This window comes from Euphorbia lathyris, chromosome 4 (genome assembly GCF_963576675.1).
Source record: "Euphorbia lathyris chromosome 4, ddEupLath1.1, whole genome shotgun sequence".
Classification (NCBI taxonomy): domain Eukaryota; kingdom Viridiplantae; phylum Streptophyta; class Magnoliopsida; order Malpighiales; family Euphorbiaceae; genus Euphorbia; species Euphorbia lathyris.
Window position 1 is genome coordinate 25,302,525 of NC_088913.1, and position 25,488 is coordinate 25,328,012.

The 25,488-nt window shown below is 37.2% G+C and overlaps 1 protein-coding gene across 5 annotated transcripts; it reads right to left on the reverse strand.

Annotated features, from left to right (window-relative positions):
• Positions 1–1,064: 1,064 nt before the first annotated feature.
• LOC136225641 (uncharacterized) lies at positions 1,065–13,238 on the reverse strand. 5 transcript variants are annotated; one of them, XM_066013735.1, is made up of 7 exons: positions 12,675–13,238; positions 12,313–12,439; positions 11,532–11,698; positions 9,952–10,365; positions 4,864–4,955; positions 2,120–2,178; positions 1,065–1,691 (listed from the first exon to the last, which is right to left on the reverse strand). In XM_066013735.1, exons 4-6 carry the CDS (start codon positions 10,297–10,299, stop codon positions 2,166–2,168), a joined length of 453 nt encoding a protein of 150 aa, XP_065869807.1. In that variant the 5' UTR covers positions 10,300–10,365; positions 11,532–11,698; positions 12,313–12,439; positions 12,675–13,238; the 3' UTR covers positions 1,065–1,691; positions 2,120–2,165. The 5 variants fall into 5 exon arrangements, 3 of the variants coding, with proteins under 3 accessions (XP_065869807.1, XP_065869806.1, XP_065869808.1); XR_010687203.1 differs by lacking the exon at positions 9,952–10,365 and adding an exon at positions 5,604–6,486 and having other exon boundaries at positions 12,313–13,220; XM_066013734.1 differs by having other exon boundaries at positions 12,313–13,228.
• Between the last annotated feature and the right edge of the window lie 12,250 nt (positions 13,239–25,488).

Genomic DNA, 25,488 nt, shown 5'->3' on the forward strand with positions numbered 1-25,488 from the left:
CGAGAACATTAATTCTTTTTCTCGTCAAATAATAACCAGAGAACACTGTCCTTGATGTCGAATAATCCTGCACGCCTAACACGATTATTAAAAATAGTATTAAATTGATATAGTCGGTGTAGTCTTTGTTATATACAAAGATAAAATAAACCTTGAAATGAGCAAAATTTTCATAAAATGAACAAAAAAAATTATAAAATTGTAAAAATAAAAATGGTTTTTCCAAAAATTAGAATTAATTTTGTTTAAAAGGAATTTGGTGTTTCTAATCATTCAATTAAAAAAATCGTTGATGAATTGGCTGGGTTAATAAGAAATTAGATTTTTCATAATAATTGATTATTTATTAAAGGCATAATACCCATTTGGCTTCTTAAACTAAGGCTTCAAACTCAATTAAAACCTTAAACTATCAAAATCATCAATTAGGTCTCCGAACTAGCAAAGAATCATCAATTGAGTCCTCATCCTAAACAAAAATCATCAACTGAGACCTCAGCGAAAATAATCCGGTTTAACAGTTTCAGTCTCTGTTTTCCAAACTCATTTTGAACCAACATAGAGATTATTACAGTCTATACCAAATAGTCAAAGTTATTGATTTTAGAGGAGGCTCAATTGATGATTTTTGTTTAATTCATAGACCTAATTGATGATTTTGATAATTTAGATTCTTAATTCACTTTAAAGCATTAGTTTGGGTACCCAAATGGATCTAATGCCTTTATTAAATGTTATTAATGAGCGATTAATTATTAGATTTATGAACCTTGACGCAACGGTCGTGTGACCAAGAGGTCACGGGTTCGAGTCTTAGGAGCGGCCTCTTACCAAATAAATTGGCAGGGGAAGGCTTGCCCCCAGTACACCCTTGTGGTGGGACCTCTCCCCGGACGCGTAGTGCGACCGGGCCGCCTTTTTTTTTTATGAACCTGTGCAGCATTGCAATAGGAATCAATCATATACCATTTCGAGCCCAACAATACTTACAAGCACAAATTTTGATAGTTGGGAGAACAAAAAAATGTGCAACATATGATATGCACCTGGAAACCAGCTTAAAGTTGTCACAAAATCAACAATAACTAAAATCCAACAAGATATACAACAACAACAACAACAAAGCCTTAGTCCCGAAATGATTCGGGGTCGGCTAACATGAACCATCATATAAAACCGTGAAAATCAAGTCGTGTCAGCGACACAGATTCGCTCCCTCCACTCCGTCCTATCCACTACCATATTTTCCTCAATTCCCAATAAACTCATATCACTTTCGATCACCCTCCTCCAAGTTTGCTTAGGTCTTCCCCTACCCCTCACCACTACATCCCTTTGCCACTCTTCGGTTCTCCTAACCGGCGCATCAAGCGCTCTACGTCTCACATGGCCAAACCACCTTAGTCGGTTTTCTCTCATTTTATTCTCAATAGATAAAATCCAACAAGATATATTGTTCATTTATCTATGAAACAGAAAAAAAAATGTCTGATGCTGATTTTCTGAGCTTTCTTCATATGCTGATTTTCAGAGTTTTCTTCCTTAAGATTGGTTATCTCCATGTTCAATTAAGTTACACACCTCAAAGGAGGGATTAACAACAATAGATTCTGTTTTGCTGTTAATAGGAAGCAATCTTAACCTTCTCTCGCAGGAACTGCAATACATGTTCGCGTTTCCAGTTGTCAATCCTGCACAAAGTAAAATCACAGCCTCAGAAAAGAGAATCATACATCATTTCACAAGTCACTTTGAAAGACCAAGAAGCATGGAAGCTCTGTTTCTAGTACTAGTGCTACCATTCGGTGAAAACGCCAAATCAATACCAATTAAAGTTGGACTGAGTGGCAAGATTATCTTTGGAGGAGAATTGAAAACATATTGAATTTTAACACTAGGGAACTTTTCCTTCTCCTCTTCTATAAACCCAACAATTTCAAGATAAAATACTAATTTCCGCATGCAAACCTCCAGAGTAGCACCAGAATAAGTAATCTGCAGTTGCACAAATTTAGGTTCCTCTTTACACAGCCAAGAAGAATAAATCCATATTTTAAAGCTTCATACGAAAAATCCCATACTTTAATTAGCATTAGCACTACTAAAGGTTGATAGATACCTTGCTCATGGAGTCATCGGAGTCCTCAGTGCAGCACTTCAAACAGTCAGACAGCAACTCTGCAACCAAAACTTTAACCTTTAGAGTACTTGTATAAGCTAAATAATCTGACAACTATGTCTATTAAAGAGATGAATCCGGGATATAATCCAATCTTTCAAGAACTTGGTTGCAGCCTCTAACATGTGATATCTTCAACAGATGCACATTTCTCCCAAAAACTAGATCAGGTATTCTAGATAAAATTCTCTTGCTTGCATCATGTAATATGCCAGCTCAATTTTATGCCATTACAATATATAACTCAACAAATCAATTTTCAAAAGGAACAAAAGGAAGCCTTCTTGCTCTGAGCATAGCCATTTTCATGTCAACATAGCTACAAATCTACTTATTCAAGCAACTTTGAAGTTACTAGGGTTTTTTTTAATTTGGAAAGTAGAAAAAGACATTGACATCAATCATGGCCGAAAAATAAATAGGAAAAATAAGGCCATTTTCTGGGGATTTGTGCTTCATACAATGAATTTTATAGAAGAGTAGAATGTACTTTACAATGAGATATACTGTTAAAAAGACACGATCAAGTACAAGGTTACTGAATTCTTGTTATCGTGTTTTATTTGCTTAATATCTTCAAAAATATGTGTAAAGCATGAAAGTTGCAAGAAAATTGGCATTCATAACTAATTCATGAAGGCTATAGAAAGTTGTTAAAAAGAGACCATGGTAACTAACATCCTTAACCTTAAGTTGACAGGATACAAATACATGTGTAATGCATATAAGAATATACATGTGTATGCATTTACACACAAATTAAGGAGTTATGATGCGTATTGTTACTGAGCATTTACAAGCTTCAATGTTTTTCAAACCTAAGAGAAATCATTTTAGCAGCTCTGGGTTAAGATGGCATCTATCTGCAACTGCAAACACATTCCTATCAAAATTTGTGTACTATTGAAGGAGTTTACGGTGAAGAACAGAAAATCCTTTTCTTGAGAAACTCGTTGTAGCAATCAATTCACTTCAACATCTAGCATGAGAAGAATTAAATGCATGCTGAAGTTACAATCATAGTTGTTAAATCGAGATACGACTCGTGACTCGAAATCTCATTTTGTGAATCGAGACTCGTGAATCGTATCGAATCGTAAGATACGGATCAATTTCAAAATATTATAAATAAATAAAATATTAACCATTTTTAACTTTAAATATGAGTCTAAAAATGAAATATTCAAATATTAATATCCAAATAGAAACCTTGATCAAGTTAAATATTTAAATTAAAATTAAAAATTCAATCCTAATAAAACAAAAGAGAGACAAAAAGTAGAAAATTGAAAGAATAGAGAGAAGAAATTAAATTAATAACAAATAAATAGAAGAGTCATAAAATTTGAAGAGTCCTAATTATTTGAAGAGTCATTTTTAATTAAAGAGTCTTAATTAATTATTTGAAGAGTCCTTTGATTTACTTTTAACAGTTAAAAAAAAACTAAACCTGCTGTACGTTTTTTTCATTTGTGAATTGTAACAATTTGTTTCCATTAAATGAATGCATAGATAGCTAGACCTGTACGTTTTTGTTTCCATTCCATTAAATGTACAAAACAATCATTAATGCATTTATTATTTCCTCCACAAAGATTCATGAATCAGATACAAATTGGACTTTTGACATTTCCGATTTAAATTTTTTTTTTTTCAGCCAATGCCATGACTCGACCGACTCGGATGACTCGGCCAATACGGCCGAGTCAGCGACGATTCGGCCGAGTCATGGCCGATTCAGGTGGATTTCGAGTCAGACCATAGAGTCGACTCGAAATCCACTTGACTCGTATCGACTCGTACGAGTCGACTCGCGACTCGTACGAGTCTAATAACAGTGGTTACAATTGTTTGCATGTTCTAATATTTAAGATGTCTACAAGCATAAGACTTACTGATTCAAATAAGGCATTCATTATAAAACCCTTCACCAAAAATAGAAAGAGGGCAGTTCTGGGAAATGTATTAGTTAAAAAGGGAAACTTTGGGGTGGACAAACCGTTGTGCTTGATTTCATTGCATTTGTTAACACAAATCAAACACCGGCATTCATCCATGAGTAAACGGTAAGAATTTTCAACTTCTTTTGCATCTGATTGCTGATTATTGTTTCATCATTCAAACTCACAACAATGAGAGAGAGACAAAAAAAATCTAAGTACACAAGGGTAAGAATGGAACAAGAATCCTTCACTGCGACTCATCACCATCACCATCACCAAATAAGAAAACATGCCAATTGATTAATCAGCTATGTTGCACAGACACAAGGAAATGTTGTTTCTAAAAAAATAGCCTTCAAACTGAAAACTGAAACGGATACGACACTGACATGAAGGCATCAGATAATAAGGATACGACATGGACATGTTATACTTTTTAGATCGGATAATAAGGTATCAAATAAGATTACATTGTATAGCTATAGCAAAGAAACCACTATATTTAGAGACTTCTATTAAGAACTTCTATAGAAGATAATTTACATGCATTGCTAACATAAAACAAGTCATCTAAAGAAACAAAATTACAGCTGCTATACAGCAAACACACAAAGAACTAGAAACTGCCAGTGTGATAGCTCTCTAAATGGATAATAATCATAACATAGTAGTTCGAAGTATTTCAGGGAAAGCAATTGCATCACACTGCTCTGCCAGTTAGAATCTTGCTCGGTATCTTACCTTAGACATGGAAGTAAGCTCTCCGAAGCAGAAGCCTCTTGCATAGCCTCTACTGCTGCTGCCTGTGCAGCATCTCTATGCCTCAGAACTTCCTATAATGAAAATATGTGAAAGAAATGAGAAAATGGAAACAAGGTGTAGGACTTAACAAATCTTTTGGCACAACAGAAAAACCAAACGAATAAAGATCGAACAAAACATGGAAATCAATCTGAGTTTGCTCCGGATGACCCGAGCAGTTAAAGCACCAATAATGGTGCAGTCAGCTGCTAGATAATTTACAGAGAAAGTTACAATTTCTCATGTATATGGAAAAAAAAAATTCTTGATTGGAGAGGGGTCACCTAAAAGGTGTGTGATCAATCTCAAAGTCTCGAACCAAGTAACCGGATCCATTTACCAAAAAATTTTATGGGAGCTTTTATTTGGTCTGTTTCTAGGAAGTGGTTAATGTAGAAATAACGTTACAGGCGTCTCTTTGATTAATTTGAGATACAGTCTATTAGAGTATATTACCCTAGAAAATGGCTAAACCGATAAAATCAGTCTATTACTAATCAAACGGATATTGGTCCTCACCACAATCAATTTTTCAACTTTATTCTATTATCACAAAATCAACCATATTTAACCAAAAACTGAAGACGACTGAGATTTCTAAGCGAGGAATGCTAGTTCGTGGCACCAAATAGACATGGATGAATGTAAAGTAAAAAACAAAAGTTATAGACAAAAGTTACCTTTTTCATAGTCTTCATAGTTTGAACACGTAACGCAAACCCCCCCCCCCCCTCCCCGCCCCGCCCCAACCCACCCAACCACCCCCTAATCTAAGAGAGTCGTTGAAAGGAAAGGATGATACTAGAGCGGGAATTGAACCGACTGATCTGGTCTCGTTCTAAAGTAGCCACCATTGACCGACTGATCTGATCTCCTTCTGAAGTAGCCAACCATTGTCCGACTTATCTGATCTCCTTCTGAAGTAGCCAATCGTTGTCCGACTTATCTGATCTCCTTCTGAAGTAGCCACTTTTGACCGACTGATCTTCTTTGTCTCCACCGATGATACTCGAGCAGGAACTGACAAGGTTAGAGTTTTTTTGGTGAAGAAAGGTTTCGGATCTATGAGGAATTTAGGGACTGTTGCCTTAAAGTGAAAGAAAGGGTTAGGGATAGTTCCTTAAAGAGAAAGAGAGGAACACAGAAAAGGTTAAGGATTTCGGCTCAAAGAGAAAGAAAAGGTTAGGGATGGTTGCCTCAAAGACAAAGAGAGGAACACAAAAAAAGTTATAGGGTAGGGATTGAGTACCATGTGAACGAGACCAAATCCTCCATGACCAAGTCGGTTCAATTCCGGGAAGCGCTATGAAATCAAAGAAGAGATCGAGAGCTCCAGTTACAGGATTGTTAGGGTGCCGATGTGGAAGGCTCTAGTTGCAGGTTTGTCTAGGGCGTCGCTGTGGAAGGCTGCAACAAGGTTTGTCGAAAGCTGCTGTGGAAGGCTCCAATTGCAGGATTGTCGAAAGCCACCGTGGAAGGCTCCAGTTGCAGGTTTGTCGAAAATCGTTGTGGAAGGCTCCAGTTGCAGGTTAGTTGTGCTTTCGTGGAAGGCTCCATCAATAACTGTGCAACATTCACAACGAAAAGAACTGGCTGTGTAAAAATAACTCACTTAAACAATCGGGTACAATGGCATAGAAAAGGTTTCTATGTATATACTTACTACATACATATTTGATACCCCTGGTATTTATCATCAACCTAGCATTTATCATTCAGATTTTCAGTAATCCCAAAACTATTTTTGCGGAAAAAGAATACAAACCAATCATTATATACAGTAAAGCGGATACGGTTTCAAGGTCAATTTTATATATAAAGCACCTGACACATCCAACACCGGAGACGAAAATTTTGTATCTTAGAAAATAAACCAAAGAACAACCCACAAATATCTAGTTACATACTTCACAAAATTTTACACCTTCATGAATTAAGCATTGTTATTCACAATAGCAGAGAAACATATCTTTTGAATTAATTCTGATGTTCAAATCTAAACATAGAGGTTTTATTTATACCCCTCGTAGTTCAATATAGCAATATTATGGATGGACTGCTACTTAGTATTTAGAAAAAATTGGCGCACCATTTCAATCTACAGAAATAAATCGATAATTCATAAATGTTGCACACAGTAAGCAATTCCTGCCTAGAGTATCCATTTCACATGAAATTCAATCGAAAACAGAGCACCCTTCCCAAGCTGAATAACACGTTCACATTTGCATTGTTATAGGTTATAATAGTAAGAAAAAAAAGGCTACAAAAACCATATCTATGTGGATGTCAGGATTAGGAATTCTGACTATAGAAGATTATGGCTGAAATAGAAGTAAGGGGAAGGGAAGAATAAGATAGAAGAGAGAAACAAAGAATTAAGGAAGAAGAGAGGAAAAAGGGAAGGAAGAAGGTAAACTTCATTGATAATAATTTTCTGATGCGTAACCTTACAAAAGAGAGAGACTAAATAGGAAAGTACTGCTGATGTGGCGGCAGTTACAATTTCCTACAGCTGTGAATAGTACAGCTGTTACAGCTGTAAAACATTACTAAAATAACAACTATTTAAGCAATCAAACACTAAATAACAAGATAAGTAACCATCCAAATAATATCTAAATTACTCCCTTTAATTACTCTAATAATCGTGACAATACTCTCCCCTTTAAAGCATTCTTGTCCCCAAGAATGTATAAGATAGTACACTGAACTGCCACATAGATTGATTCTCACAAGTAGTGTAAATGCTTCCATACCAGCCCATTGTATAAACAGCAAGGAAGTCCTCACATTGTCAATAATGGCATTACGAGTGTTTGGGAATTGCATCATCCTTTGATGCTGAAGAAGCCCAAGTGGAGCAACTGTTCGCAGCTGCTGGAAGGCTGCCTGCTTTGCACTTAGAACAAAAATTTGAATATAATCGGCTAAGGCAGAATTTTGATTGCTTAGATTTGAGCTTTTTATAGGATAGAAATAACTCATTCCCTTCACAAGCTTGACAACCCATCCACTCAAATGATGGGATGGGATTAACAGTTGGCATATAGGACTTTTGCCCTTGAAAAGGACATCTTCAATACGATCAACTATTAATTCTGTCTCATTAGGTTCTATGTGACTTGCTATGTAACAGTCCAAGAAGCATCTTAAAAGCATTAGTAGAGCAAGCTTAGTAAGGTCTTCAGCTTGAAAATGAGGAAGCACTTCAAGTTCTTCCATCCAGGGCCATGCTTGATTCTGTAGTATCAAAGAGCAATGATACATGGCCTGCTGAGAGTTGAAATTCTGGTACTCCTTTATCACCATTTCCTTGATCACAAAAAAACCTGGCAGAATTGACTTTGAATTTTGGGATCTTTTCGATAACCCTTTCCAACATGATCCTGATTTTAGGGTTGTAACCAACAACATTATCCTGAAAGTTATCATCACCAATACAAGCAATGAAACACTTCTCTAGTACAATTTGAGCATACCCAAGTGTTGCCCCTACCGACCAATCAATTGAGCCATTTTGCATTTGGAACTCATAGCCGCATTTTGTTGCCCATTTTAGCTTCTGACAGTTGAACAATAAGTCCCCATCAATGACAACAATACCACTGGAAAATATACTGTGTGTATGCTCGAATAGAACATTAACCCTCAGTGGTTCTTTTGATTCACTTTTCAAAGGATGTCCGACAGGAACATAAATCGTGCGGTAGTTCTCAAAGGCATTGGACTTGATCCTCTTTGAAAGGGTAGAAACCTTCATTAGAACAGAACCCAATGTAGGTCCATTTGCAATCACCATACTAACAGGCTGCATAATGACGGCCTTATCTTTCTTGAGAAGAGAGTACCCAACAAGGTTATAATCATTGAAAATGGGTCCAACAAACCAAGAATCATCAGCAGATCCCACCACCTTAACACAAAAAGCAGTGCTTACTGCACCCCCATAAGTTCCCTCGAAATGGGAATGGTCTTCAGGCATGAGGCCTTTAGCTGATGGAATCACAACCACGGGATAACCAGATGCAACAGCTAACTCAACAAAAGCATCGCTTACTTTCGCAACTCTCAATTTTTGAGCAGCCACCAAAACTGGTTTTACTGCCTCATTTGAGAAATTTGTTGCTGTTTCAATTGCAGCCCCCAACCCTAATTTATCACTCCATATGAGGGAGAGTGAAGATGGGACAAGATCACAGCTAAAAGTAGGATGAGGAATCATAACCAATTTACAGCTAATGCTAAGATAAACAAGATGGTTTTCTTTCAAAACAGTGGATATAGCAGTATCTACAAGCCCATGTGTATCTTCCAAGTTATTCACCATAGCCTGGAAGTAGGTAACAGTCTGAAAATACCTATGCTCCTGGATGAAATCAGGCAACCCAATGGCACGATGAAGGGTACTATTAGTCCCATAATCATTAGAATTAGGCCCCCCAACAATACATATAACAAACATATTCTCACTATAAGCACCAGCAATTGCATTAAGAATGCTAAGTCCACCAACAGTAAAAGTAACAACACAAGCGCCAACATCACGACACTGGACATGACCGTTAGCACCATACCCTGAATTCAGCTCATTACAACAGCCAGTATTTTTAAGCCCCATTTCCAAACACCCTGGCTAGGCCCAATGCTCTTCTCCATTTTAATCTTCACTACATTCAGAACAAAAGGTTTCCCTTTCTTTGTACAGTAAGCAATGACCCCCAAATTCAGCTTGTTGGAGCTGATATCTTTGTTATAGGAAAAAATATCCCCAATAATCGGGTCTTTAGGAGAACAAAGCATATGCAAATGCCTAGGTTCTGTCTTCTTTATGTATGCATTTTTATTCACAAGATTTTGACCTTGAATACTAAACAGATCATCATCATGTTTGTTTGGGGTGTTTTGGGTCCAAGATGTAGTAGTTAATGGGGATCTAAATGTTGGTTTTGGTTTTAGAGTGTTTGGAATGTTTTGGGTGTAATATCTAACAGTAGATGAGTAAGACTCAGTAATGGAGGGACTTACCTTCTCCATTTGAAGCTTAAGAGCTTCGGAATGACCTTGATTTGCATCTACATTAGTGGTTTGCTTCCTTAGAGAAGGTTGCTCCACCATTTTCTCTGTTTTACCTTGCAAACAGGAATCCAATTTCTGCTCAGACTTTTCATCAAACACTTGGGGTGCAACTGAAGAAGGATCTGTATTTCTTTGAAATTTTTTAATCGATTGAAGCAAGTTCGATAATGATTTGTAGATTTGTTCATCGTTCTCTTGTTGCTTCTTGCAAAGTAGTTTCCATTGTTCATCAAACCGTTCCTGCCGCTCACGATCCTCCCTGAGGTACCGTTCCATTCGTTGTTCAAAGTCTTCCATGGCCGGAGGAAAAATGTCTCTGATACCAATGTCAGGATTAGGAATTCTGACTGTAGAAGATTAGGGCTGAAATAGAAGTAAGGGGAAGGGAAGAATAAGATAGAAGAGAGAAACAAAGAATTAAGGAAGAAGAGAGGAAAAAGGGAAGGAAGAAGGTAAACTTCATTGATAATAATTTTCTGATGCGTAACCTTACAAAAGAGAGAGACTAAATAGGAAAGTACTGCTGATGTGGCGGCAGTTACAATTTCCTACAGCTGTGAATAGTACAGCTGTTACAGCTGTAAAACATTACTAAAATAACAACTATTTAAGCAATCAAACACTAAATAACAAGATAAGTAACCACCCAAATAATATCTAAATTACTCCTTTTAATTACTCTAATAATCGTGACAGTGGATATAATTACAACTGACCTACCTTTATAGTTGTTACCAATCCCAACTTGAAACAGGCATATATTTATTACATGACTTGCAATTGCATATGAATTCCATTTTCACCTATAATAACCATGTTTCTTTGTCATGGAATAAGATTCAATAGATGTTCCAAACCAGTTATCAGAAGGAAAACATCAAACTATAAACATGTACAAGATAGAAAACCAAGAAAGACATAATTTGTTTTCTACATCAACCAGAATTCTCATTTAGAACAAGCTGCCATTTTAGAAGTAATTCTTCAATGTCAGAATTACACAGCACCATTAGTCGCTAATCCAAATATAGGAAATATACTAGATGAGGTGCAGCTAATTCTTCAATTTTTGAATTCCAAACACAAATGACATAATCAATGGACCATGTATTCTAAAAAAAATATATGCTTATGCAATAAGTATTAATACATTAGAGTGAATCCTGTTTGATCATTATATTCCCTTTTTTATCATTATATTCAAATGTGTCATATTCCTACCTAAAACTTGTATAGGACAATTTCGTAAAGCTACAGGCTTCCTTATTAAAGGGCAGGTCTAAACGCCATATTCTTTAAAAGAGGAGATCATGGATAATAATAAAAAAATACAGAATCTAAATATCAGAATATCCAGACCGATTATGAAAAATAAAAACCTAGATCTCAAGAACCATCAAACTTGCCAAATTTAGTACTTAAACTTAGCAACCACGCAATTGGAAAAAGAAAATTCATTATCCAGATTTTAGCACATGCGTACGTTTTTTTCTTTATGCCTAGAAAAGAGTGAAAAGAGTAAAATAGACCTTTAATGGGAGACGCCGCAGCCGCCTTTCTGGCCGAGGAAAGAACGCAGAGGAGAGTTGAGGTCGTAAATCATGGTGTTGAGTAGTTGCAGATGAACCCTACGTTTCCTCTTGTGCCGCTGCTTATGATGTCCTAAATCATGGCGTTGAGTAGTTGCAGATAAAGCCTAGGTTCATAGCAGTATAGAAGATAAGAAGAACTCTCAAAGAAATATTCAATTCGGAACAGATTTGAAGATGCTATACCCATTACAGAACGAACAATCATGTCCAAAGAAACATGCATTGCTGACTAGAAAACCTTAGTTCATTCATACTAGACATCCAAAAATCCTAGCATTTTTCTAAAATTCTAAAACACCGTCCATCATTCTACCAATTATTTGTATCCAAAGGTGTTCAAAATCAAGACAATAAACATGCAGCAGAAATGGCTTAGGATAAATCTTTATTAACCCAAAAGAAACAACCTCGAGCATGGAATAGTTATAATCGAATAGAGAGGCTCAAATCATGATTATAAATGTGAATAATACAGACTAACAAAAAAGATACATCTACCATAATCTCAAGGGACAATTATATAATACATAACAACCAGAATTCCGAGAATACCGATAATAAAACACATAATCTAAATATCAGAATATCCAGACTGATTATGAAAAATAAAAACCTAGATATCAAGAACCATCAAACTTGACAAATTAGGAAAAAGAAAAATCATTATGGTACGTTTTTTTCTTTATGCCTAGAAAAGAGAGAAAAGAGTAAAATAGACCTTTAATCGGAGCCGCCCTGAGGAAAGAACGGAAGAGAGGAGAGTTGAGCAGTTGCAGATAAACCCTAGGGTTTCCTCTTGGTGTTGACATCGTAAATCTTCTTATGGTGTTGACTGTCCTTTCTGGCTGAGGAAAGAACGGAGGAGAGGAGTAGTTGCAGATGAACCCCATCAGAAATCAGAAATAACAATAAAATCAAGGAGGGTCGGAGCCTATTTAATAAGCAAGGCTTTTGAGGGGCTCATCTTTGGGGGATTTTATATTAGGAGCCAGGAGTTCCAACTCACGCAAAACACCTGCCACTCATCTTGTGACACTTGGACTCCATTTTTAATTAAAAAAAATTCAACGCAATAAATACCATTTATCTCGGTCTCCATCAATCTCCACCAGCGATACCCACCGCCTCCACCTATCTTCACTGCCGGAATCAACCGATCTTCACCGTCGGAATCAAGTACTCATTTGAAGTCTCTTATTTCCAAGAGAGAATCTGGTTTTCTAGGTTCCTATCTGATAGTCTTTTGTTAGAATCGAAAAATTTCATGTCTGCTGATGGTTGCAAATTGGACATATGGAGGAACCTAATAATTTTAATTTAATCATGGAGGAAGCTAATTTAATTTATTGTGTATGTTGTGGGAGACTTGGCCTAGAATGAATTATAAATGGTTGGGTTGGAAAAGGAGGGTATATCTGTTGATGAAATTTGAAGGAAAGCATACATAATTTTTCTGAGTTCTGTAATTAGAGACTGATAAGGGTTGATTGATTCATTTGGAGAACACAATAGAGGTAGATAAATGGAAGACGAAAAACTGGAGAACGGCGGCGGCCATGAATATGGAAAGTGGAGATCGTGAAGAGATTGAGTTCTTTTTCTGCAAAAGTGTTTTAACTGATATTAATTGGATTGATTTTTTTTTTTTAATTAAAAATGGAGTACAGATGTCACAAGATGAGTGGAAGGTGTTTTGTGTGAGTTGGAACTCCCGGCTCCTAATATAAAATCCCCATCTTTGGGCCTTGGAAACAAATAAGAAAATTGAAGGGAAAATTACACAGAAATTCATCTTTTAAAAAACTAGTCAGAAATTAGGGTTGGGTTCTTCCTTTTCTGCGGAGCTCTGGGCTATTCTTACTGGAATCAATCTTGCTAAAAGGCTGGGTATTAAGAGGCTCTCTGTGGAGTCTGATAATTTGGAAGCAATCAAAATGATTTCTGAGAATCATTCTATGGGTCTTAACAATCGCAACCTCATCAAAGCTATTATAAGGCTTTGCTCCTCCTTTGAGTTCGTAGAGTTCAGACACATTTTTAGAGAGCAGAATCGTGTTGCTGATCGCTTGGCGGCGGCGGGCCATGAAGGGACGTTAGGCATTACTACCCTTCCTGTTTCCCCTAGTTTCATCTCTCATCTTCTCTTAGAAGATAGGATTGGGGTTAGCTTCCCTAGGCTAATTCCTGGGTAGTTTGTTGTTATTCGTTTTTCTTTTCCTTTTCTACCAAAAAAAAAAAAACTAGTCAGAAATTCATCTTTTAAAAAACTATTTACAACTATGTCAAGTAATAATTTTATATTGTATCAAACTAGTAAAATCAGTACTTTTAATATATTTTAAGGATTACAATTTATAAATAAAAAGTCTATAATATATTTTTTAGGGTTTATAATTTATGAATTAGAGTCTAGATTTTTTAAATTATGGTGTAAAATCATAATACATAGAGAATAATGACATATTAAGAATTAAGTTTGGTGATATGATTTAGTTGTAATTTTGTACTTAATTATGATATTCATGTATTTGACCCAAAATTGAAATACAAGTTTTAATAACTTTGTAAAACTAATTTTTATTTCGTGTATATTTAATCTCAAATGTTTTTTTTTCTCATAACGTTTAAAATAGTACAATTTTCCCATTAAAGCTGGTAGTCAAAAGCAATTTTATCCTTAATGGTGAAAACTTAGGTCAATTAGAAAAATTATTTTAATCCCAGCTGTTTTTTTTTCCCATAACATCTAAAATGATACAATCTTACTCATAACGTCTAAAATAGTGCAATTTTTCCCTTAAAAATGGCAGTGAAGAACAACTTTACCTCTAAAGATGGCAAATTAGGTCAATTAGAGAAATTATTCATCAAATTATCTTCTCGATCATGAATTTTGTCGCCTACACTTCATATGTGTGTCAAATTTACTACTTCTTAGTAACAGATCACAAGCATATGATTAAACATGAATTTAAAAAAATAAATAAATTATAAAATAGTTATGACGGGTAACGGGTAACGGGTGTCGGGTACCTAGGGGTATCCTCATTACCCTAATATGTAATGGTCTTGATCTCATACCCGTCCCGTACCTTTTTATACAGGGTACAGGTAGTCCCATTAAGGTCGGATACCCGTGGGTACAGTACCTGTTGTCTATCCTACTAACGTTTACTGCCAGGAGCAATTTCACTCCTAACGTCTAAAATTATAGTAATTTACCTCTAATATTGGCAGCCAACAGAGATATCAATAGAAAGAATTAAACGAACTGAATTTAGATACCCCTAAAAGAATTTCAAACCACATGAACCTATTAAAACGCATCAATTTTGCATTCAATATTAGACAATTTACCATTGCAGAAATGAGTTGCATAAAATAAAAACAAAGCCGTTTCAAAAATTTAAGGAGATGAAGAGGAGTAGTGTGTACTTTGGATTGTTGTTTTTATCCTTTCGCCATGGATTAATGCAGAAAATAAGGTGTGAGCGGGAGGAAACTCGCGTTTTATAAAACTATCCAAGAGCAATCTTTGTTGGCGATTATAGGTGCTGCCGCTGATGATCTATTACTAATTAGTGATAAAATGACACATATGTGAAATGTAAATCACAAGATTCATTACTAAGAAAACAGTTTGATGAATAATTTCTCAACTTGACCTCACTTATCAACGTTAGGAGTAAAATTGCCTTTGACTGCTAATATTAGGAGTAAAATTGAATAGTTTTTTACGTTCAAGATAATATTACTTCTGACCATAAACATTAACGATAATTTTGGACCATATCTTTTTTACATGATGCTTGTAAGTATAATTTGTTTTTATGCTTATCTCACTGCAGGGACATGAATATAGCGAGTTCACACATCTTTCGTGAAGGTAACCAGGCGGCAGAGTCACTTGCAAAATTCGGCTCCACCTCAACGGGCATTACGTGGTGGCCCTCGGTGCCCCCCTTTTTGCTCGTCTTCAATTTTCAATGATCATTGTAACATTTTTCATATTCACATCTCCTAACTCTTTGTATCTATTCTTTATTTTTTATTATATAAGGGTTTGGAGGTTGTGAAGGCCTAGGGTGCCGACCTAGTCGGGATGTCAGGCTAACACACCTCCTCGTCCCAGATTCTTATAAAAAAAGTATAATTTGTTTTTATTCAATTTTATGATGATAATTAGAGGCTTTAAGTTGAGCCGAAGTAAGACAGGATATGTAGAGTGTAAGTTTAGCGGCCATAGGAGTAGGGAGGCAAGTGACAATCACCCTAGATGGGAGAGTTGTTTAGGCATCGGATTGCTTCCGGTATTTAGGATCTATTATCCAAACGGATGGAGAAGTAGATGGAGATGTTGCTCATAGGATTAAATCTGGTTGGTCGAAGTGGAAGAGTGCTACATGTTTCCTTTGTGACCCCGGCATGCCTAATAGATTGAAGGGACAATTCTACTGCACGGCAATCAGACCAGTATTGTTATATGGTACGGAGTGTTGGGCAGTGAAACACTGTCACATCCATAAGATGTCGGTGGCGGAGATGCGTATGTTGAGATGGATGTGTGGTCATACGAGAAAGCATCGGGTGAGTAATGAAATAATTAGGACAAAAGTAGGGGTTACATCTATTGAGAATAAAATGAGAGAAAACCGACTAAGGTGGTTTGGCCATGTGGAACGTAGAGCGCTTGATGCGCCAGTTAGGAGGACCGAAGAGTGGCAAAGGGATGTAGTGGTGAGGGGTCGGGGAAGACCTAAGCAAACTTGGAGGAGGGTGATCGAGAGTGATATGAGTTTACTGGGAATTGAGGAAAATATGGTAGTGGATAGGACGGGGTGGAGGGAGCGAACTTGTGTCGCTAACACGACTTGATTTCACGGTTTTATATGATGGTTCATGCTAGCCGACCCCGAATCATTTCGGGATTAAGGCTTTGTTGTTGTTGTTGCATGCACCTTATAGTTACACCATATTCACCTTTCAATAAATAAATACAAGTTTCAGCAACTTTGTAAAACTAATTTTTATTTTGTGAGATCTCTAAAAATTATACATTTCCTTTATTTTAATCCTAACTGTGTTTTACCCATAACGTTTAAAATTATGCGATTTAATCCTTAAAGTTTGCAATCAAGAGCAATTTTACCCCCCTAACGGTGGCAAGTTAGTTCAATTGGAGAAATTATTCATCAAATTGACTTTCTCGACCATGAATCTTCTCATTTATAGTTCACATGTGCGTCAAATTTATTACTCGTTAGTAACAGATCACAAACATATGATTATACGTGGATTTTTTTAAAAATAAATAAATTATACTGTATTTCTTACAAGTGGATTTTTTTAAAAATAAATAAATTATACTGTATTTCTTACAAGTTTGACAAAAAAAAAATTAAATATTAATCTACTATGGTATTATTAAATCACAAATATATGAAATCTTTTTTTTAGAATCAAAATATCTATTTTTTATAATAATGTCTAAAATTGACCAAACTTGTCAACATTATGGAAAATTGCTCTTTCCTGCCAATATTAGGGGTAAAATTACACCATTTTAGAAGTATTAAGTCTAGTCCTATTTATTATTTTATAATCACGTTATAAGAATAAATTTTAGTTTTGTAGAATATTATCTAGTTTTGTGTTAGTTCACAAATATCTAAACTACATATTATTTCATTTGCTATTAGATGAGTTCGATCACAAACATAATAAATGAGTAATAGACGTACTATTTGTAAATATCTTGTTTATTTAATCACGAGCTTTGCTTGTGAGCTTGTTTATGTACACAATTAAAGAGCTATTTGCGAGCAAACTTCATAAATATAATTAACGATTTACTCACACACAATTCATGGTTAGATAATTTTCTTAATGAACCAAGTTCAATAAGGATTTTGGGCGCGAAACAAGCTCGAAGCTTGACTCGAGCTCGTTTATTTTCTAATGAGTTGAGTCGAGTTTGAGCAAGACAACTCGGCTCGGGTTCGAGCTTGTTAATTTTATAGCGAACTGAGCTTAAGCAGGCTAAAGCTCGACTCGACTCGATTACAGCCCTAACCCCTAACGCATACTATCAGGAGCAATTTCAGTCCTAACGTCTAAAATTGTACTAATTTACCTCAAACTTTGGCAGCCAAGAGCAATTTTACCCGTAACATTGGCAAGTTGAGCCAATTTTAGATATCACTAAAACACATATATTTTGTTTCTTGTTCTGTACTAATTGCATATCATCTTTAAAAAAAACCATACTTTTTATAATTTAATAGTAGAATTGGAGATTAATATTTTTAAATGCGGCAATTTATTTGAATTTTTTTGTCCAACTCGTACAAAATCATATGTATATATATATATATATATATATATACATGTCTAATTACATGTTTCTGATTTGTTACTAATTAGTGATAAAATAACACATATGTGAAGTGTAGGTCTCAATATTCACGACTGAGAAAATAGTTTGATGAATTATTTCTCAAATTGACCCAACTTATCAACGACATGGGTAAAATTGTCATTGGCTGCCAACATTAGGAGCAAAAGTGCATAATTCTTTACGTTAAAGATAAAATTACTTCTGGCCGCAAATGTTAACGATAATTTTGGATCTTATTTTTTTTATATGATGTTTATTAGTATAATTTTTTTTATTCAATTTTATGATGATAATTGGAACCATCGTAAATTCGAGATCATTTATTACTTGAATTTCTACGTATATTAGAAATTTTTTTATTGCAATAAAATTTTATATTTATTTGAATGAAATAACCTTTGAAATTCAAAATATACATTGTTTGGTTAAATATGGTACTGAAATTTTTAGGCGGCTGTCTGGACCGATTCTTATGGAAGATAAATAAGGAAGAAATTATGTGTTGATAATTTAACTGAGGTGCCCAATACAATAAACACATTGCCAATTCCCGATCACGTGAAACCATATTTACTTTCACATATACAATATTGAAAAAGTTAGTTATTTTAATCCTTATTTTATTTTACATTGTCATTAGATGTTATATTTTTTAATTTTCATATCTTTTTCGTTACTATATACTTTAATATATTTCTAGGTATTTGGAAGGAAAAAAATAGCATGACATATTAATAGTATAACTTGTTAATAATATATTTTTATATGAGAATAATTTATTTTGTTTATACTTTTTACAAAAAAGACAATAAAAAAACCATAAAAAAAACTCCTAATGGATACTAGGATTTTTTTAACTAAAAGGCTGGGACGCGAAGGAGAGGTCGGGCATCCCAACTAGGTTGGCATCCCCAACACAAACCAACAACCCGAATATTATTAATAAGAATAGAAAAAATATACAAGGAAATAGGAGAGGAGCGAAAAGAAAGAAAGAAAAAACAAATTAAAGAAAACGAAGATGTGCTAAACCACAAATGTCATTAAACACCAAAGATTGGCAGAAGTAGGGAGCAGACGACCACCACACAATCGAAGAAGCCGACTTGCCAAAGCTTGCAAGCCTATCCGCCGCCTGATTACCCTCCCTGAAAATGTGCGTTACACGGCAATTCATAGCGGAGACACGAGATAAGCATCTGCACCAGTCCTGTTTAACTATCCAGGGACATCAGCAGAATTTGCAACAAGTAAATTAACAGCATAAAGAGAATCTGATTCGATCCAGAGACAATGCCAATCCCTTTCCCATGCCGTATCCACGGCAAAAATAATAGCTGATAACTCCGCAACATGCGCATATGTGTTGGGGATTGGAAAGGCGAAGCAACCCTTGACGAAACCCCTGCAATTTCTGAAAATGCCTCCTGCACCACCCATTCCAGGCGCACCAGATACGGCTCCGTCCGTATTAACTTTTGTCCAACCTGAAATTGGACGCAGCCAACGCACCAACAGGAAATCCGGAGCTGGCAGCGGGCGTTCTCCTGGGCGGAACTCGCGGAGAAGGACGCGTAGACGCCGTTGTAACGTTTGGATCGAAGGCAACTCATCTTCAAATACAACAGAGTTCCTAGACTTCCAAATAAACCAGAGGGTGGTGACAACCGCGTGGTTCCAGCTTAAACGTAGGCCCCGATTCCGACGCACAGCCCGCACCGACGTGAAAAACTCATCAAAAGTCATACCACGACAGCAAAGCACACCGAACATGCTAAAAACCATAAGCCAGAGATTTGTAGCAACCGGGCAGACAACAAATAGGTGGTCAGTTGTTTCAACATTGCTCTTACACATCTCACACCTTGAGGCAAACTGAAAACCGCACCCTTGGATGTTAGTCTGAACTGAAATACGCTTATGGATGACAAGCCAGCAGACAGACGATCGTCTAGGGGGAATAGACGCGTTCCATAGGAACCTATGCCAATCACCAGGTGTAGCAGTTCGGAGTGAACTGTAAAGTTCACGCACCGTAAGTTTGCCTGAAGCTGATGGTTTCCATACACAGGTGTCCTGACCCTCAAGGTTCTGCTCAATCCGCCTGATATTGCATTGAATATGCGCAGGGAGCCGATGTAAATTAGACCAATCATTATCAGTTCGGAAGCTGCTGATCGGTTCAAAGAGGTTACGCTGAACCTTAATCGGTATATCAAACTGATCAGAAACCGTCGGGGATATCCAGAGGCCTGTCCAAAAATTCAGCGAAGAGTTACTCCCGAACCACCAAACCGTCTCCCGTCTAATCTGCACAATAGTGTCTCGCGTAGAAGACCAAATTGCAGAATTTAGAATATATTTTCTAGGAATCCATGAATGCTCGAAGAATCTCGATCTCAGCAAGGTGGGAATGAAAGAATTATTCTGTATTAAATCCCAACTAAATTTCCCGATCAAAGCAGAGTTGAAGGATTTGAACTCCTTGATGCCTAAGCCCCCCTCATTCAGTCTATTGCAGCAAGTTTTCCACGAGACAGTAATCAGCTTTCGTGTGTCCCTGTCACCCGTCCAGAGGAAATTTCTGATAGCTTTGTTGATTTTGGAGAGAAGAGAAGCAGGCCATTTATATATCAGAAAAGAGTGAACCAAGGCACCTGTCAGAACTGCTTTGATAAGCGTGAGGCGGCCTGCAAAGGAGAGAGTCTTTCCCCACCAAAGACTGAAATTGGCAAGGAATTTGTCCATCAGAGGCTGCAGAAAACGATTTTTTGGCGCGCCTTGGAACAGAGGAACGCCCAGATAGGGAAAAGGAAGAGAAGCTTGCCTTATTCCCAAAATATTCAAAAGCCTGCTTCGCCTTTGATTGCTGATATAATTCCCAAAAATGGCTTCCAATTTCTCCCAATTTACCGATTGACCCGAAATAGAAGCATAAAACTCAAAAAGCTCCCGAATACAGCGCATATTGCTAACTGTAGCTCTCCCAAACAACATCATATCATCCGCATACAGAAGGTGCGATGGAAAGTTGGAAGTCCCCGTGTAACTCATCGGGACATATTTTCTTTCCCTCACAAGGCCGGCCATCCAATGGCTGAAGAAGTCCTCAGCTAACCCAAAAAGAATAGGCGAAAGCGGGTCGCCTTGCCTCACACCGCGAGAACAAGCAAAATAGCCCTTACTACCCCCACTGAAGGCAATAGAGATTCGAGCAGATCGAAGAATTTCAAGGATCCAATTTCTGAACTGTAAGGAGAAACCAAAAGCCTCAAGCACAGATAGCATAAAGTTCCAGTCCAGGGTATCAAAAGCCTTCTTAATATCCATTTTTAGAGCCATATTCCCGCCAAAGCACTTCTTTTCCAACATATTTATTCCTTCAGAAGCCGCTGCAATATAGTGATGAATGCTTCGACCATGAATGAACCCAAATTGGTTTTCTGACACAATCCCCGCGGCAATTGGCGATAGTCTATCTGACAGAATTTTGGAGATTATTTTATAGCTGAAGTTCCCCATAGCAATGGGCCTAAAATGGTGAATTTCATTAGCATTGTCAACTTTTGGAAGAAGCGCCATGATGCTAGAATTCATGCCAGGCATAATGTAGCTCGTGTCAAAAAATCCTTTAACCATGTTACACACATCATTGCCGATAATTCCCTAGAAATACTGATAAAACACTCCTCCATACCCATCCGGGCCAGGAGAACTATCGCGGCTCATGGCGAAGACAGTAGACTTAATATCATCATCGGAAGGCCGACGCAAAAGTTCACCGTTGGCTTCGTCAGAGATGCATGGATGGACTACAGTTGCGACGGTAGCAAGGTCAATACTAAGCCGATCCCCAGTGAATAAAGAGAATAGTAGTCAATAGCATGCTGAGCAATAGTATTCTCATCAGAAGTTAAAACCCCATCAATACTCAAGCTATCCAGGGAAGAGTGAACCTTTTTATTTTTGATAGAACGATGAAAAAAGCTGGAGTTTCTATCCCCCGCGGCTAACCATTTTTCTTTGCTTTTCTCACGAGCCAAGAGCTCCTGACGGTATAACTGAAGATCAAGCATTTTCTGTGCTTCAATCTCCAAGTCTCTCCTCTCCTCATTCAGCCCAATATTAGAAATAAGCTTCTGGATGTTTTCTAGTCCAAGCTTAGCTGCAGAGATGTTTGAGTCCACTCTACCAAAGACTTCCCTGTTCCAAGTGCGCAGCTTCGGCTTGAGGGATTTTAACTTGTAGCAAAGAAGCTGCGCCGGAGGTAAAGAGATGTGTGAATCCCGCCAATGATCGGCAATTAGCTTATTAATCGAATCAGCGGTGGTCCACATCTTGAAAAACGGAACCGGGGCTTCCTGGTATTACCTGTCGTGCAAGACAAAAGAAGCGGGCAATGATCCGAGTGGTGCCGAGGCAAAACTGAGCAAGTGATTCTGTCCCAGGAATCCATGAAATCTTCATTTACAAGAACTCTGTCAAATTTGCTTTCTACATTCTCAGCTCCCAACCTCCCATTAGTCCAGGTATACTGAGGCCCCGTGCTATCAACCTCCACCAAGCCATTGTTACTGATAAAGCAACGGAAGTCTCTACAACTCACTTCAGATGGAGCCCTGCCAGTTTTCTCATGTGCCCCTGTAAGAGCATTAAAATCCCCCATTACTACTTTCTGATCGCAAGCTCTAATATTACCAACAGAATTCCACAGGCTTCGTCATCTGCCAAAAAAATTACTGCCATAAACAAAGGAGAATTGAAAAGAATGAGCGCCTGAGGAGCTGATAGTAATATGTTGTTCATGTTCCGCAATAACAGTGTAACGACTGAGGTAGCCTGTTCGACAGAAAACCCAGATAGAACTTACCGGATTACTGCAAATTAGCTCTAGACCAAGCGATTGCCAAAAAAAAAGAAAGGAATCCTGTCGAAAGCCACCATAGGTTCAGAAAGACAAACCAGGTCAGGGAGATTAACATTACAAATGAGCTTTAAAGCCCTCTGAGTTTCGCGGTTGCTGATCCCGCGACAGTTCCAGTACAGAACTATCATATAAAATGGATTGGAGGTCTAATCCGCACTCTAGAGCGGGAGTCAGAAGATATACCAGAGGTTTTTGGTTTGTGTTTTTTCCTGTTAGTAATCCATTCCGTATTTCCAGAGCCAGGAACACCTGAACTGCAGGCAACATCATCTTTGTTCTGCGCGCTTCCCCCCGGACTGGTTTCTGTAGCCTGTAGGGTCCCTTTTTCAGAATCCGATTGTTCCTCTTCTTCACTGTATTCTCCCTACTTTTTAGTTTCCTCCTGTTTTTCGTCAGCAGCAGGCTGATGTATTATCAATTGCAAAGGGTTAGACGGCTCCTCCTCATTCCCAGAATCATCATGTTGTATCTGTTCCCTTTGCTGTTCCCCCTCATCATCTCTTTCATTTACTGTCTCCAAATTCCTTTTATCAGTTTTCAAAGGTGTATTACGGCCCTGCTCACCTTCTTGCGAGTTAACCGCTGCCTTTTGTGGTTTCTTCTGCTGGTATTGCGGACGTGTGGCATTCCGTCTACAAGTTGCCGATGTATGGCCAATAGCCGAGCAAGTTCCGCATATAGCCGGTAAGTGCTCGTAATCCACATACACCCAGTGCTTTTGGTTATCTGTATCAACTCGAAGCTTTGTCTGAGTGTCCCGTGCAAAATCAACATCTACTAAAACCCTTGCATAATGACCAAATTTGCCCATTCATAGTATTATGATCAAAGCGAACCGGAGTTCCCACAACACGAGCAATACTGGCAATAATCCTAGTGTCCCAAAATTCCCAGGGTAAGTTGTAAAAACGAACCCAGACTTGTGCGGAAGTAGATTTGTACGAGTCTGGGTTAAAACCAGGGCTCCAAGGAGAGAACCTGATTACACCTGGTTTTAGCGAGAAAGGTCCTAACCCCCAAACAGATTGAATAGCATCCCTATTAGGCATAATAATTTGGTAGAATCCCCGTCCAAGGGAAATAAGACTCCAATCCATGTTCCGATTCCATACCTGATTCAGTTTTTGTTTCAGCTCTGCGTGCTTCCAAGGGCGATCCCCTTTGCTTAGCGTTAACTGGCCAATGACCGAGTGTTGAAAAGACTTAACCCATTCCTCGTAGATGGCCTGAGGAACTTTGATAGATTTGAAACCCCCTTCCTCTGATACCACAGGCTGAGATGGAGCTGGAATCCCTGTTGTTGCAATAGATTTTTTCAGGGCATTTGCGAAAGACATCGAAGGTTTCGTACCTCCATCTGAATCAGACGATACCAGTCGAGTGTAGGCGTGTCGATCGAATAAGTGAGCAATGGAGAAGGATGTGGCGTCATCCACGGCGTTGACGGCGGCCATGGTAGCGAGATTTGATAGCCTGCGCTAGGTCATCGGCGAAGAGCTTGTGAATCAAATGCAAATCCTAATGGATACTAGGATTAAATATGCTAAAAACAATTTATTATATCGCGCAACGCGCGGATACATTATATATATATCAGAATCTTGTGAACACATGGTGGTGGGGATGAGAATCCCATAAGATAGGTCATCGTAAATGAAGCAAATTTACTTTTAACGTTGGTATGTTTGACCAATATCACACATCATGAAAAAATTAGATATTTTGTTCTTGTGTTTTGCACTAATTGTATAAAAGAAGGAACATGTTACTAACTCTTTCCAATGTTTTTATATGCAAGTTCCTTCATATGCTTCGTAAAAGCAAGGATGAACATCATCTTTGTGTGTGACAATCTTGGAAGAACCTATTAGAAATTGATTTCCATAATTTCTTTTTATTATTATTATTATTATTATTATCTATTTATCCTAGTCAATAAATTCTTATTTGTATTTGTCCACGTCAATAGACCGAATCACTCTAACGATACGTGCCGCCTAAACTCGACGAAGATGTTAAATAAAGACTGAATACATAACAGAATCAATGATTAAAGGCTAAAAGTGGAAAAATAATTGATTATAACATATAAAGTTAATGGGTTAATAATGCTTTTTGTTTTGTTTTCATTCAATTATGATGATAATTATAACCATGTAAATTCAGGATCATATTCAAGTTTATTTATTAAGCTTAATGCATATTTATATGCTTAAACTTGATATGTTCTATCTAGTAGCAATTACGGATACACGGTTATCAATATATAAAGGGATATGGTGCAAAAATGTCCCTAACATTTAAAGGAGCAAAATATCAACCAGAAAATCAGCAAACAACCAGTTTATATTCCTATCGTATCAACCAGAAAATCAGCAAAATATTTTATAGACAATAATTTTCAAACAACAAAAACCATTATTTTTAAAACAACAATATATTTCGTAGAACATCTCCATGAGAGAAACCATTTGTCCGACGCAATCAACCCTAATCTTTCGATAGAATTCCATACTACTCTCACATTCTCCGAAACCTATCCCGGAAATCTCTGATCGTCTTCCTCTCTG

What these genes read in the sequence shown, in the direction of transcription:
- LOC136225641 (XM_066013735.1), bottom strand. Translation starts at nt 10,299, where the DNA reads ATGGAAGACTTTGAACAACGAATGGAACGGTACCTCAGGGAGGATCGT. An exon ending in TTAAGCTTCAAATGGAGAAG is followed by an intron (nt 4,956 to 9,951) that starts GTAAGTCCCTCC and finishes TTTTCATTATAG; the next exon opens with GAAGTTCTGAGGCATAGAGA.